Source organism: Heloderma suspectum, chromosome 5 (genome assembly GCF_057233095.1).
Source record: "Heloderma suspectum isolate Gila_16-S chromosome 5, 16-S_ref, whole genome shotgun sequence".
In the NCBI taxonomy this organism is placed as follows: Eukaryota; Metazoa; Chordata; class Lepidosauria; order Squamata; family Helodermatidae; genus Heloderma; species Heloderma suspectum.
The window spans coordinates 65,965,527-65,982,704 of NC_139462.1; the positions used below are offsets into that span (position 1 = coordinate 65,965,527).

At 39.6% G+C, this 17,178-nt stretch overlaps 1 protein-coding gene across 5 annotated transcripts in view; it reads right to left on the reverse strand.

Annotated features, from left to right (window-relative positions):
- FBXW7 (F-box and WD repeat domain containing 7) overlaps positions 1–17,178 on the reverse strand; it is a 200,450-nt gene that overhangs the window by 44,133 nt on the left and 139,139 nt on the right. For all 5 annotated transcript variants that reach the window (XM_084856270.1, XM_084856267.1, XM_084856268.1 and 2 more), the window contains one exon: positions 10,731–10,865. In XM_084856270.1, coding sequence (XP_084712396.1) covers positions 10,731–10,865 — 135 coding nt within the window. The remainder of the gene's footprint in view (positions 1–10,730; positions 10,866–17,178) is intronic.

The window sequence follows — 17,178 nt, forward strand, 5'->3', positions numbered from 1 at the left end:
TTCCAGTCATATAGCATGTGATCAGGAAGCCTGTTCCTTGTTTAAGAGTCCCTTGTGCACAGAACTGCATTAGCATTTTATGTTTGGCACTTCTGCACAAACAAATGTTTGCTCAGACATCAATAGCCATGCCAAGCCTTAAGCAGCACATGGCCTCTGGAGTTTTTCTTAGGTCGAGAAGAACAAGCTTGTAGATTTCTTGCCTGAATAAAATGGTGTACAGAACCATATGGGGAAAAAACCGAGTTATATAACGATGCAGTATATAGAGTGACTCGAGTCACCAGTAAACGCTGCGGAGAAGTCAAGAGATTACCTGTAACTCCAGTCATGTGTTAAAATTGGTCCAATGATGTAACCAACTAGGCAAATCAAACTAGTTGAAGAGAATGTTCAGATCCCCCTCGCTCTCTCTCACCACATGCCATGAGTCTGGCTCTTTACTATCACAAAATAATGCTATTTCTCAAATATTCCTAATCCTCCAGCATAGCATGTTGAAACCAATGCATTGCTGCACAGAAAAGAATCTTTTCAATCTTCCCTCTGATTACATATTCCTTGATTACATGACACAAAATAGAATAATTTTCCCCGTTCTCTTTCCTATAGCCATATTAATGCACTGGAAAGACTACTTTAACCAGCCACTCAGCTGATGGATTTAAGCATTTCCAGTCTAATACTTTACAAAAAGGTATATTCAATAAAGCTTTATTAGAAAACCACTGTTTGCAAGGACACACATTACATCCATTAAAGTTACCTTCAACTATTTATTAAAATATAGGAAAAAGTGGGTCTAACAAGCTCTTCACTGAACTAGTTTGCACAATTTGGGTCAATAACTCATGGCCTGTTGTTGGGTTACTTGAGCATTGTTTCCCTCTGAACCATGCCGCCCAGGTTCGGAAGACAAAATAAGCTGCACGCAGGTGGTAATTAGGTAAATGGTGCCCAGCATGCCCTGGCATGTGCCATGGGTTTAAAAAGCCACTGTGGCTTGTTTAAGCTGTGGTGATTGTGAGAACCTGGTCTCTGTCACAGGCATCATGCCTCAGCAGCCACTGGCAGTGGTAGTAGAAAGAATGGGCAAGATACCATAATAGTCACTATTAAGAGTCCTACACATCTGCTAGCTAAAACTGTCTTCTGGATTTGTTGTTGCTATGTTTCAACTGCTCAAGGCATCTTAAGGGGACGACTTCTTTGTTCAAATATTGAGCAAGGGTAGGCAACCTGGTGCCTTCCAGATATTTTGGACTATAACTCCCATAATCCCTAGCCATTGACCATGTTGGCTGGGACATATGGAAGTCACGCTAAAACATCTGTAGGGCACCAGGATGCCTGTTTCCGGTATAAAGAAATCAATTTTCACACCTGAAGCAAATTTTTTCTAATATGATGACACTGTGCTGGCACCTTGGCAGACTGATTTTATTGTTAGCCTGCCTTTAAGCCACAAAATTGATCTCCAGGAGTCCCACAAGACTTTACATTAAAATAAATCAGAAAAAAACTACAAAATTAAATGAATAAAACAAGCAATACATTAAAAACAACAACCAATAGTAGCAGCTAATCTAATTAATATACAAGAGTATCTTTGATGGTGGAGGCTTCAAGGAGTGGTAATCAGCAATGAACTCAAGACTAGGCCCAGAATTCTTTTTTTTCTTTCTTTTTTTTGGCAGAAAATGGCAGAAAATTGTAAAGCAGTGCACTATATCCTATAATGATTCCTCCTTAACAGAAGTAACACTATATTATGCAACAATGGCTGTTAGAAAACAAACTTGAACATATACAATGTTGAGTTGTTTGTTGTTGTTTGAATTTGTCAAAAAATTATTTTTAAAGCCTTGCAAACACGTTCTAGACACGAATAAGAACATTCTGAATCCTGATTCTGAATTCAGTGGACCTGCTTTGTCATTTTCAAAAAATTCAGGAATCCAGCTTAGTTTAGTCATTATTTATTATAAGGTTTATATGCTTCCTTTAAGTGTAAAAACTAAGAGGGCATCCAAAAAATACAAACAACAAACTTCAGCACAATAAAACATTAATCAGGTTCGTTATTAAAGAAAAATACCAGAAAAATAGACCAGAAAAATACTAAAACAAATGAAGAAATACAGATAGAACAACCAACAGCAGTCCAATAAAACCACTTTTATAAGAACTTTAAAGCACTACTAAAAGCATGTAATGAGGGGCCTGCTGAACACTGATTGGAAGTGCATTACACATCCATGGAGCCACTGCTGAAAAAGTCCCTTCCCCCATGCCTGCCCACGTGATTGTTCTTACTGGTGGGCATTTTAGAAGGCCTCAGTTGTTGACCTTAAAGTGCATGCAGGCTGATATGAGTGATGGCAGTCCTTCAAGTATCTTGCTCTCAAAACACTCAAGGCTTTAGAGGTCAAAAACAGCACTCTGGTCTATTTCATTAATGGAGAAATTAACATGTCAGGTCATTTTCAGGTCTGAAAATTATAAAAAACTGTTTTTACGAAAACTGGGAAGCTTTTATACATTTTGACAATAAGAAAACCAACGTAGACCCTCCACACTCAAATGGGTCTTGCTGGAAAGACTTTTTGGGATAAATGGAAGAACGTAACTAAAATGGTTATCACTTAGAAGTATTGACACAACTAATTTTTGTATGCACATCAGAACCCTGAATTAATTGTAAAACATCACTTGTATGCAGTTCACCCAATGATTGATTATTCTTGATAGTTTGTACATTTATAATGAATGAACAACTGAATATGTAACTGTATCAAGAAAATCAATAAAAATATTGGGCAGGGAGGAAACCAGCACTTTTAATTGGACTTGAAAATGAACTGGGAACCAACACAGCTGGTGCAGTATGGATGTCACAGGATCTGACTAACCAGCCCACAACAGTACTCAGGTGGCTGCATTCTACACCAGTGGAAGTTTCCACAGTATCTTAATAGGGAGATGCATTAGACCAGTTTAGCCTGGATGTCACTAGAGCATGAATAACTAAGCCAAGATCCACTCACTCCAGACAGGGCTTCAGGTAGTAGACAAGCCTAAGCTGGTAAAAAACAACAACCCTACACTACTGGCCATGACCACCACCTGAGTGTCCCCAGTTAGCACATAGTATAGGAAAACAGTAAAACTGCGTACTTGATCCTTCAAGGAGACTGTAACCCCATCTACGACTTGATGCAAACCTCCATCTAGAGTAAGAGACTTCCCTATGAACAGCACCCTGTCTTGTCTGGATTACATTTCAGCCTGTTTACCCTCATCTACCCCCAAACTGCCCCCAGATACTGATTCAATTCCACAGCTTCCCTGGAAGAAGTGGATGGAAATGAAGAGTTGGAGCTCTTGAGGTAGAAAGCATCACCCGTATACTGATGACATTTCAACCCAAACAATGGGTTGGTTTTATGTAGATGTTAAAAATCATGAGGCACAGACTAGAAACTTGCGGCACATCATAGGCCAATAGCTAATGGAGTGGAACAGAAGTCTCCCAGCATCACCTATTGATCTAAACTTTGCTTCTTCAAGAGTGGCCTCACCACTGCTTCTTTCAATGAAGTAAGGATCATGCCATCCCTCAAGGAGGTGTTAACCACCTTTGAGGTCCAAATACCCAGCCCAGCTCCAGCTGATCTCATAAGCCAGGATAGCCAAGGATCCAAGGAGCAAGTGGTCCATTTCAAACCTCCAAGCAGGTTGTCCATGTCCTCAGGTTGCATAAGCCAAAATGAAACCATAATAACATGACTAGATGGTACACTAGCCTTGCCCCTCTTGTACCTTGTCAAAACAATAGCATGCAGGTCAGCATGGATATGAGCAACTTTATCGCAAGGTGTCCAGCAAACTGTTTACAGTGGGCCTTTGAGAAGTCAAGCTGTTGCACTCTAGAACTGACTCCAAGGAGGCCCTTCACCACCTGAAAAAGCTCCACTGGATGACAGTGAGAGGATGCAATGGTGGCAGAGAAATAAGATCCTTTTGCCTCCATCACCACCACAGAATAAGATAAGAAGTGGATTCTTAAATCTTATTTGCCTTGCAACTTCTGACATTTGTGTTTTAGTTGTTTCTTCTTGCGTTTCATGGTTTCCAGATTCTTGGAATACCAACAAGCACTAACTCTACGGTCGGTTCAAGGGCATTTAGGAGTGATCTTATTGATAGTCTGGGTCATCCTTCATTCCAAGTAGAAACTAGAGCCTTGGCAGAACTGCTGGCTAAACCTGAAGGAAAATCCGTAAGAGACTTCAGTTAACCATCTGGATCCATCAGCCTCCAGGGATGGACCATTAGATCTGGTCCTTTAGCCCTGCAGAGGTTATGGGTAGCCTGAAGACCAAAACTGATCAGATAATGATCTGATTATTAATGTCAATGCAGCCACTACTGGCTCCCCAACTCAGACCATTTCCCCATAGTGAAAACGATTGTCACAGTACAAAGTATGCCTTGTTAACAATCATTGGGCCAGATGTTAACTGAGATTGGCCCATGGCTGACATGGCAGCCATGAAATCCTGAGCCATTCTTGACAATATAGCCTTGATGTGAATATTGAAGTCCCCCAAAACCACCAGCTTTGGGACCCTCAATACCACACTTAAAACCACCTCCATCAGCTAAGGAAGTGAGACTGTTAGCGCACTGCTCAACGGAATCCCAATCTTCTCTGGGCTTCTCAACACCAGGTACAGAGATTCAAAACTAGCTTACTGCTGGATGGGGTAAATGACCAGCAAGATGGAATCCCTATAGAGTAAGCAATACTACTGATCCACTCCTCTAATTGAACTTCGTGCTGCACCTGAAACCCCAATGGACAGAGTTGGGACTGGTTAGCACCTCCCACTTTGTCCAACCAGGACTTAGTGACACAGGCTAGATCGGTATGCTCTTCCTGGATTAATTACAAATGATACATCCTTTCTCATTAGCTGACCTGCCATTCATCAATAGCACACACAGAGTAGAGGGGACTGTAGGCCAGCCATGAGAGTTACTGAGGCTGGGGGCAGATCAGAAGGAGAAACAGCACAAAGCTATCTCAGTAGCCTTCCCCTCAGTTGATGTCATCGCCTCCCACTGCCATAACATCTTCTGCCTTGCACTATACTTACAGCAGCCCCGCATGCCTCCACTCCTACACACAATAACAATCCTCAATCCGCACCAAGCCTTCAAACCAGTTTAGTGTTCCAGTGACTTACGTATGCTATAGCTGACAGCACCGATCTTGCTAGTGGGAGCCAGGCAACCAAATGACAACAATCCACAAAGGGTGAAGGGCTGGATTGGGCAAAGCTTGCTAACACATAAAAAAAATGTGTCTGCCCCACCCAGAGCATTAACAATATACTCTTAAAAATAGTGCTCATTAAGACTTGCCAAGAGATGTGAGGGCGGGGTGGGGGGAGTACACAAAGAGAGACTGCCTATCACAGGCTAATAATTTCCTCGGTATGATGTAGAATGCTGCTGAAATACCCTTTTCTCACTCCTATTTTTTAATCTAGTGCAAAGGAACAATTAGCTGAAGCTAAAAGTTGGCAGTGGTTGCCTAAAGTACTGCTGATATTCTGATACACACAGAACATTAATGACAATCAATAACGGAATTGCACATATACACGTTTCACTTATTAATTTAGCGTATCTGGATATGGAAACCTCTGAACTATTATTTTCCATTACAATGGCCTATAGATCTTTTAAGAGGTGTTTTCCATGAGAAATCAACTTAGAATAGCACAGGCACTATTGTTTATGTCAGTTATTCTTTACAGGAAATTTTCAACTGTAAAAAGGAAGTGAAAGCTAGTTGTACACTTAGCCTTTCTTTTTTAGCAATTTTCCTGAAAAGTATTCTTTCATAAACCATTCTGAGTACTGACTATTTCAAGAGTTCACTCTGTATTGCCTGTGACAACATTATTAGTGTAGAGATGAATATAATACATTGTTCAAGTTTCACTAGACAGAACAGAAGTGCTTCTATGAGAAAGGCTTTCATTAAAGCCAATGTCATTTACTTTTTAAGCAACTTGTTCAAGGAAATGAGTAACCAAAACTTGTTTTTAGGCAAAATTGTTTTACAGTAATAGCATCTATTAAGAGTGAGAAATCCATGTACCATAGATCACAATAAAGATTTGCATATTCCAAACAACTAGATGCTTTGGCCAACTAACATCAAATAAAAGCATAAATAGGGAAAATGGTTGACTAACATAATGTAATACTACAGGTACAGCTAAAATTGAAGACAAACTCTACCAGGGACAATGTAATATGTACCAGTCAATGAGAAAGATACTAATCCTATCCATTCCACCAACTATAACAGGTGTTGTTAAAAGAACTGATGAAAAACAGATCCTTAGTCCCACCAAATCATTCACTAGCTTGTGGGTTCCCAATGGAGAGTACTTGAGTCAAGAATTTACTTTCCCATTGACCTAATCTGATTTGTTGAACTGTACTGTGTTGCATAATGCCCATTCACACTTTTGCCTAAGGATCAGAATAAGGAGTCTTAGTTGTTATGTTCTCCTAGAGATAATCTGTTCTCCTATTTTTATTATCCATGATTCTAGCTCCAGGCAATCTTTGAACAGGGATAGGCAATTTATTAAAAAAAAAATCTTTTATGATGCTCTCACATTATGGAAGATATTTTCCAAGCAAGGGAGACATGTATTAATAATGTCTGTATCTTCTGTCCCCTTCATACATCACTGCCTTGTTGTGGCGAAGGGGCTTGCGTAACTCAGTGAAGCCATAAGCTATGCTGCGCAGGGCCACCCAAGACGAACAGGTCATGGCAGAGAGTTCTGACAAAATGTGGTCCACTGGAGAAGGAAATGGCAACCCACTCCAGTATTCTTGCCAAGAAAACCCCATGGAACGTATCACAAGGCTAAAAGAGATGACGCCGGAAGATGAGCCCCTCAGGTCGGAAGGTGTCCAATATACTACTGGGGAAGAGCAGAGGGAATTTCCAAGTAGCGCCAGAAAGAGTGAAGCGGCTGGGCCAAAGCCGAAAGGACACTCAGCTGTGGATGTGTCTGGTGGTGAAAAGAAAATCCGATGCTGTAAAGAGCAATATTGTTTAGGAACCTGGAATGTCAGATCAATGAATCAAGGTAAGCTGGAGGTGGTCAAACATGAGATGGCAAGATTGAACATCGACATCTTGGGAGTCAGCAAACTAAAATGGACAGGCATGGGCAAATTTAATTCAGGTGACCATTATATCTACTACTGTGGGCAAGAATCCCTTAGAAGAAATGCAGTAGGACTCATAGTCAACAAAAGGGTTGGAAAAGCAGTACTGGGGCATAATCTCAAAAATGATAGAATGATCTCAGTACGAATCCAAGGCAAACCATTCAACATCACAGTAATTCAAGTCTATGCCCCAACCACTGAGGCAGAAGACGCTGAGGTGGATCGGTTCTATGAAGACCTACAACACCTTCTAGAACTAACACCACAAAAAGATGTCCTCTTCATCATAGGGGATTGGAATGCTAAAGTAGGAAGTCAAGAAATCACCGGGATAACAGGCAAGCATGGCCTTGGTGTACAAAATGAAGCAGGACAAAGGCTAATAGAGTTTTGCCAAGACAACACACTGATCATAGCAAACAGTCTTTTCCAACAGCACAAGAGACAACTCTACACATGGACATCACCAGATGGTCAATATCGAAATCAGATTGATTCTGTCCTTTGCAGCCAAAGATGGAGAAGCTCTATACAGTCAGTAAAAACAAGACCTGGAGCTGACTGTGGCTCAGATCATGAGCTGCTGCTTGTTGCAAAATTTCGGCTTAAATTGAAGAACGTAGGGAAAACCACTAAACCATTTTCAGGTATGACCTAAATCATATCCCTTATGAATATACAGTGGAGGTGAGGAATAGATTTCAGGGATTAGACCTGATAGACAGAGTGCCTGAGGAACTATGGATGGAGGTCCGTAACATTGTTCAGGAGACAGCAACGAAATCCATCCCAAAGAAAAAGAAATGCAAGAAAGCAAAGTGGCTGTCTGATGAGGCTTTACTAGTAGCTCACGAAAGAAGGGAAGCGAAAAGCAAGGGAGAAAGGGGAAGATATATCCAACTGAATGCAGAGTTCCAGAGAATAGCAAGGAGAGACAAGAAGGCCTTCTTAAATGAACAATACAAAGAAATGGAGGAAAACAATAGAATGGGAAAGACTAGAGATCTCTTCAAGAAAATTGGAGATCTCAAGGGAACCTTTTATGCAAATACGGGCATGATAAAGGACAAAGAAGGCAGGGACCTAACAGAAGCAGATGAGATTAAGAAGAGGTGGAAAGAATACACAGAAGAACTATACAGGAAAGATCTGAATGTCCCTGATAGCCATGATAGTGCGGTCACTGAACTGGAGCCGGACATCCTCGAGAGTGAAGTCAAGTGGGCCTTAGGAAGCATTCCTAACAACAAAGCTAGCGGAGATGACAGTATTCCAGCTGAGCTATTTGAAATCCTAAAAGATGGTGCTGTTAAAAGTGCTGCACTCAATATGCCAACAAATTTGGAACACTCAACAGTGGTCACAAGAGTGGAAAAGGTCAGTTTACATTCCAATTCCAAAGAAGGGCAATGTCAAAGAGTGTTCAAACTACCGTACAATTGCGCTCATTTCACATGCCAGCAAGGTGATGCTCAAAATCCTACAAGCTAGGCTTCAGCAGCTTGTGAACCGAGAACTACCGGAAGTACAAGCTGGGTTTCGAAGAGGCAGAGGAACTAGAGATCAAATCGCCAACATTCGCTGGATCATGGAGAAAGCAAGAGAATTCCAGAAAAACGTCTTATTTCTGCTTCATTGACTATGCGAAAGCCTTTGATTGTGTGGATCATAACAAACTGTGGCAAATTCTTAAAGAGATGGGAGTACCAGACCACCTTATCTGTCTCCTGAGAAACCTGTACGAGGGTCAAGAAGCAACAGTAAGAACCAGACATGGAACAACCGAGTGGTTCAAAATTGGGAAAGGAGTATAACAAGGCTGTATATTGTCACCCTGCTTATTTAACTTATATGCAGAGTACATCATGAGAAATGCCGGGTTGGATGAATCACAGGTCGGAATTAAGATTGCCGGGAGAATTATCAACAACCTCACATACGCAGACGATACCACCCTAATGGCAGAAAGTGAAGAGGATCTAAAGAGCCTCTTGTTGAGGTGAATGTGGAGAGTGCCAAAGCTGGTTTGAAACTCAACATTAAACAAACGAAGATCATGGCATCTGGCCCCATCACTTCCTGGCATATAGAAGGGGTAGATATGGAAGCAGTGACAGATTTTATTTTCTTGGGCTCCAAGATGACGGTGACTGTAGCCATGAAATTAAAAGACGCTTGATCCTTGGGAGGAAAGCTATGGCAAACCTAGACAGCATAGTAAGAAGCAGAGACATCACCTTGCTGACAAAGGTCCGTATAATCAGAGCAATGGTTTTCCCAGTAGTAATGTATGGCTGTGAGAACTGGACTGTAAGGAAGGCTGAGCGCCGAAGAATTGATGCTTTCGAACTGTGGTGCTGGAGAAGACTCTTACGAGTCCCCTGGACTGCAAGGAGGTCAAATCAGTCCATCCTAAAGGAAATCAACCCTGACTGCTCATTGGAAGGACAGATACTGAAGCTGAAGCTCAAATATTTTGGCCACCTAATGCAAAGAGAAAACTCACTGGAAAAGACCCTGATTCTGGGAAAGACTGAAGACAAAAGGAGAAGGGGACGTCAGAGGATGAGATGGCTAGATAGCATCACTGATGCAATGAATATGAACTTGAGCACACTCCAGGAGAGAGCAGAGGACAGGAAGGCCTGGCGTGCTATGGTCCATGGGGTCACGAAGAGTCGGACACGACTTAACAACTGAACAACAACGTATCTTCTGTATTGTAAAGTAGCCGTTTTATTTTTTTTATTATTTCTATACCACCCAATAGCAGAGGCTCTCTAGGCAGTTCACAATAGCTGTAGTCTTCTAAGTCCAGACAAAGGCTGAGTAAGGGCACAGAGAGAGTTGTAATGAAAGTTGACTGCAACCTTCCAGCTGCCATCCTCAGACAAGGCAGAACGCAGGAGTTACAAACTACTGATACAGTCACAATCCTGAAATCACACTTTCCAGAATCCAATTAACCTCGATGGAACTATATATAAATAAATTCTGAATGACAAGCCTATATATTCTATATAACTAAAGATAATTGTGTAACAAGCCATATGGCTGTTTACTCCCTCCATAAAATGTAGTAGAGACAAGATGAAAAGCTAAAATGCCAGTAACATAGTAAATATTTAAGACTAAAATCATAACGAAACAATGGACTAGAAATCATTTCCTAAAAGGTTTCAAGAAAACTAAAATATAAGACTCAATTGTAACAAACCAGCATGGGACATATCCAAGTCACTGAAACGAAGTCACTGGTCTTGCAAGCATACATTAATCGAAGAATTACATTATTAAGTCATGGCAGTTTGTCAACTTGCAGCCCTCTTTAACACCAATTAAGTGTTACACTGACAATACTGAATACTGTAATTAGCAAGGAAATGTTTAAAGGTGGCAGATGATGCATTGCATAGTCAAACAGTACCCAGAGCCCAGTATTATCTGAAAATCCTCACCTCTTTGGGGAGCAAGGAAATGAAGTCTCGTTGAAATTGGGGCTCTATCACTTGCATCATATGCTTCACTTGTGTTGGTTCACAGCTATCAATCAATTCATCTAAGGCAAGTAACTTCTCTGGTCCACTCCAGCTCTGAGAGAGACAAAAGTTTGTTTAGCTTCCATAGTACTGTTTTAATAGAACTATGAACACTGAAAGTTTTTCAATATATGAAAATTGCTATAAAAAACACTGGGATGAAAAATTATTGCAATACCACCCAGTCTTTGTGGGAATTCAAATGAGAAGCGGGTGTACAGTCATCCAAATGTTCCTTAGAAAATCATAAACTTTAAATAAAAAAAGAGAAGTAAAAATGCAAAGTTTATAATAGTAACTTCATCTAAGGTTCATTTGGTTTTGCTTCTTACAAAAGGGATTTTATAGCCATATGTACATCTGCCACAGTATAATCTTCCTGATTCCTGGCTCTAAACCAATATTTTGTAAACATCATTTTACATTAGGAAGGAAAAAGGGAATTTTGACTGGTAATTTTCTTACTTCATATTCTTACTAATGGGCACCATAAAATTTGATGGTTTTAATAAGGCACTCATCTGTGAACACAGCAGATTAGGAAAACCATTTGCAGAAAAATTAATAACTGAATATATAGCACATCAGACAAGCACGTCTTCTCTCAAACTCATCTGGGCTGAAAGAGTTTTGATTTGCTACTCCAATGCCATTTATGAAGAAAAACAATTTTGAAAGAAACAATATAGAAAGAGAAGCTATTCTGGAACAGCATTTACAGCACCTCCACAAGACATTGGAAAACAGAAAGACCACATGTTTTCGAAGCAATTGGTTATGCTTTTGAACATAGGGGAACCAAAAAGTAATGGCATACATGTTCTGCCTAGAAATATTATCTTATAGCAATCTAATCAGGGGAAATTTAATGTTGTGATAACATTGGGAACATTCAAAAGTAATGCAAACCGTAGCTTACTGCAGCCTTCCCCAACCTGGTGCCTTCCATATTTTTTGTACTTCAATTCCCATTATCCTTAGCCAGAATGGCCAATGGTCAGGAATGCTGGGAATTATGGTCCAAAACATCTAGAGGGCACCAGGTTTAGGAAGGATGGTTTAGTGCTATTCGTATGAGCAAAAGGAGCCTGTGCAAAGCCACTGGCTCATGCGCTTCCCCTCCCCTTTCCCCTTCTATGTCTCCAGGAGGAGGAGGAATAAACCAGAAGTTTACCTTTAGCAGATTTGTGGTTCGCCGTTACCTGCAAATCAGGAACTGTAGCATAAAAGAAATTCTAGTCAATTGCTACACAAGCCAACAACAAACCCTTGTTTTGCTGGCTTGTTTAAAAAACTAGAGTTTATTTTAAAGGACAACACTTGGTTCACACATAATAACAAACCAGGAATCTAATACAGCAAAGAAGAATTCTGGTTTATACATCTTTCCGGTTCCATGGAAAAAGGGGAGGGAGGAGCATGCCAGCCCAGCCCTTTGTGAAGGTTCCTTTCTGCTCATGCATGTAGTGCTAAATTATGGTTTAGCATTATGTGCAAATGCTGTCATTGAGCCAGTCTGCATGACACAACAGCCCATCGTGGGTTAATTTACTCTTGAGGAGCTGCAATGCATGCCAACTGCCATTATGAATATGTAAGCCCCAGCCGGGATAGCCATGGATTGTTATGTCATTTGAATCCTTGCATAACCCTAAAACAGATCATGGATTCTGTGAGGTTTGTTTAACCCTCAAATAACCCCTTCCACTTGGGTTCAGATGACATGACAAGCCCAGGGCTTGCATATTCATAATGGCAGACGGCAAGCGGTGCAGCACCCTGAGAGTTAATTAATCCATGATGGGCTATCATGTTGTCTGAACCAGATCAGTGTGTAATTATCTGGCTTATTTCGTTAATACCACATAGCCCATCTCTTAAGATAGTAAATGAAAAAGACCACACATTCAGTTATGTTTATGTAGCAGTTCCTTGAACACTGCATTCCATGTAGTATGTATCATCTCAGTTTCTAATTATTTTGATGGCTACAGGCATGTACTGTCTAAGTTAGTAATATAATGCAGTTTCACAGGAATGCCTTGTTTCAATGGTCAAGAGTCTGAAGATGTATGTGAGATTTAAAAGTAGGTTTTGAATACTAACTGAACAGGAGGTCTTTCTTACAAGGACACAGTGCAAGAGGAAAGAATGTGGCTATTATTTAAATCCCTGATAAGTATTCATATGATCAAAACTGGCACATGACAAAATATTCAGCTGGCAATTAACCTAGCTGTCAAACTCCAAAACACAACATGAAAGTAAGGCATAAATGCAATTTCTACATTTACTTTAGAATTAAGATGTGTATTATTCCCTAACCCCAGTGATTTCCGTAGTTTGCTGTAGGGCAAAACGGTTTGCCGTTAATATGGCACAGATCTGGGCATGTACAGATGTAGTCAATGAGGGATGGGATTGATAAGGTGGATAATTCAGACACAAAAACAGGCAAATTTCATTTGTTTCAAATTACTGCCTCATATTCCTTTTCAAATAATGTTTAAATTCACACATCTGAAAATGACAAAACTAAATCTGCAAAATATCCATAATAATCTGTTAGTGATGTCACTATAATTCTCACTATGCTAGCTAAAGGAGATCTGGAAGCTTCAGCTAGGGCAGAATGCATTAGGCTGGATGCTAGTGGGGGCTAAGCAATTGGACCATGTTACATCAGTCTTGCATCAGGATGCACTGGCTGGCTGTTCACTTCTGAGATCAATTCAAAGTGCTGGTATTCACCTTTAAAGCCCTAAACTGTTTGGAACGAAGTTACTTAAAGGACTGCCTAAAACCACATGAACCTGTCCAAGCATTAAGATCAGCTACAGAGGTCCTGCTTCTATGCCTGCTAGTAGGAATAGTTAAATTGGGAGACACAAGGGGCAGGACCTTTTCAGTGGTGGCCCCATTTTTATAGAACTCCCTCTCCCTAGCAGTATGTTTAGTTACCTCTTAATTTTCTTTTAGGTAGGCCTTGAAAATATTTTATTTTAGTCTGCTTTTAGTTAAAGAGGGTAAGTTAATCTTTCTGCTGCTCACTGTTGTTTTAAAATGACTGTGTGTAATGGTTTTAGAACTTATGATGGTATTGCTGCCTGAAATAGTATATATTGCTCTTTGTTTTATTATTTTAAATGTTGTTACTGATGTTTGTTTTAAAATGATTTTATTGCATTTGTATGTTTTCCTGAGGAAAAATATTTTGAAAAGCAGTCTAGAAATATTCAAATAAATAAACAAACAAACAAATAATAAAGGCAAAATAAGATACTATAACTATCCTCTCTTCTGCAAACTACAATGCCAAAGAAAAAATGATGAGACACACTACTGGAAAAAACACATTATACCCTCATAACTCAAACTTTGAGTTATGCCTTCAAATTCTCAGGCAGGAATGTCTATTGCTTCAGCTTTCTAAGTGGAGTAAGAAGAATTCGTATAAGATAATTTCAAACTATTACCAACAAAGGCAAGGTAATAGTCCTGGGACCTTGCTCCGTTTGCCTCTGAATTTAAGTAAAATTAACTGATAATCAATTAGGAGCTAAAGAAGAAAAGTGTTTGCTGCCAAATATAGTTATTCCTGTTGCAGCATGCCATCTTCCTATAAACACTACTTCAGTTCATGTAAAATAGTTCATTTTTTGCAATGGCTAAGTATCTATGTGCTCCTTTGAATGATTTCACATCCCCAAAATGGTCGAGGCTACATCAGATGCAGTTATGAATAAGCCTATGGTCTTTAAAACAAATAGTATATGAAACAAATACAATTGTTCAGGTGGTGCAAAATATCGAGTACTTATATTCAACCAGGACTCCATCTCCCTGCTTACACATGGTCATAATATTCAACATCAGTGCATTAATTATATTTACATACACTATGTTTTTACATACAGACAACTGCAGGGTCACTCATCACTACATCACTGAGAAGGAGTAAACTATATAATTCATCTCTGTAACAAGGAGTGACCAGGTTCGAACAAAATGTGTTATTTAACCCACAATGAGCTGCAGCACACGTGGGTACCACTTTGCATATGCAACGCCCACTCAGGGATTGTGTTGTGAGAACTGTGGGTTAAACAACCCTCACATAACCCTAAAACAGACCATCACAAGTTTAACCCTTATATAACCCACCCAAGCTGGGTTCACATGACATGATAACACCCAAGTGGGGGTTACATATTCCAAATGGTGGCTGCGCATGTTCTGCAGGCTAACTGTGGACTAAATAACCCATGGTGGGTTGTCATATCACGCAAACAGCCCCAGTGTCAGCAAGGACCCCCATCACTGAGCTTTTCTTACGTTTTTCCCAAAGCCCAGAATAGGGGAAGACAAAAAGTATTAAACTAAAATCAGTGAATTCCTTTCCTGACACATGCATTTGTTCATGAACCTACATTACGTGAGTCTTTGATCTCATCCACAATGCATGCACAAGTATTTGCTTAGTTTGATGCTCAGAGAAGTGTCACTTAGAAGATAATTATGCTGGTAGTTTGTGTTCGTACTACGTATTGTTCCTTTCTAAGCTCTGTGAAGCATCTAATTCCTCCTCCCCAAACCATGTAGGAGGGAAGGGAAGGGAAGGGAAGGGAAGGGAAGGGAAGGGAAGGGAAGGGAAGGGAAGGGAAGGGAAGGGAAATATTCAATGAATTCAGGGATCCACACTGCTTATGTTTAGAAGTTTTGTGGGAAAAGATGACTGAGCAACATATAGAAAAAAGTTTGGAACTTGAGACAGTGACCTACTCTAAATGATGAGGTGCATGTTCGAAATTCTGATACAATCCATATTTGCACTTGCCATGCATGAGATGAAAGCACAGTGATCTATGCATACTCGACATGATAATATAAGATTGTATGCCTTGTTGTTTTTTAAAAAGGGCAGTACTTTATCTATAATTAGAGAAAGTCTCTATAATGTGAACTTACTGGGATGAATAACTGTTTTGCAAATAAAACTAATGTTGTAACGTTAAAAGGAAAGAATTTAGGGATCTCCAACTGCCAGGCCCTTAATACTAACATCAATAAACCTTATGTGAAATATTATCCATGGATAAAGTTTACAGCCATTGGATGTATGTGCTTGTACAGTTAAGGCCAATGCTCTTTCTTTTCCGGACCTCCCATTTATTGTTTTCTTATGTGACACCAGGACTAGGTTCCCTATCCTGATTCAGAGCTTCCTTCTAACTTTGAAAACCAATGTACACCTTATTTTTGCCAACTATTAGTCTTACTATGCTACCTGATAACTGTGACTTTGTCCAGCTTCCTTGCCCCAAATCTATTTCCAAAAAATTTAAGGGGCTTAATATGGTAACATCCAAGTTCAGGTTAAGAATTAAAAAGCACAAGGAATACTTAATCCAGTTTAATTTTAGCAATATTATATCTGTGCTGTTCAGAGTATAATCAGAGGTGATGTGAACAGATAATCTTGTTGACCATTCAAAAATTTAATCTGTGCTATTACACCTTAGATTTTTGCCTTCAGGACTATAAGGATGGCATCTTCCATTGCAATCTGAAGGTGTATATTTTATATACACCCTGAAGAACAAACAATGTTCAATTTTACTATTACTATTCAGTAATAGTAAAAAGAAGATTGAATTATTAACCTCTTCACACAAAATTCACAACAAATTGATTCTTAAGTGGAAGAAGTAATGCATTACTCCCAGGACTGTGTATTTTGAACTCTGTGATAAAAGACTAATTAGAACTCAGCACCTAGGAAGTCATAAATATGGACTAAGGAAAACTGCATGGTGCAAACCAAATATATTAAGCAAACTGCAGAATATAGAAAATTAGAGAAATTATTCAACTTTGCTCACATTTTTTACTGCTTCTATATTTGTTTTCAGTGTTGCTAGTCATGTGGAAGGGCAAGGAGCTATACAGGGCCTTGTCTGCAGCCACTAGAAATTATACTCCAGATATTTCTCTAGCTTCTAGAATTTCAGGATGCATTTCCCACAATCCTTCAACTATATATTCTCTCTCTCTCTCTCTCTCTCTCTCTCTATATATATATATATATATATATATATATATATTTATACACACACACACACACACACACACACACATCACAGCAGAAATTCTCATGAAGCTGAATTTCTATCTACTACATTCTGCGTACTTGTGGAATCAAGATGTGCACACAGCTCTAATAGCAGCCAATTTATTTTTACTCATGAATGTATCTGTGTCTTTTCACAGTTTCTGTGCATACCAAATAAGATTCATGAAAGGGTGAACAATAGTTTTGATTTACTTTTAAAGTTTCAATTTACTTTTATAAAGTGTGTAATTAAGC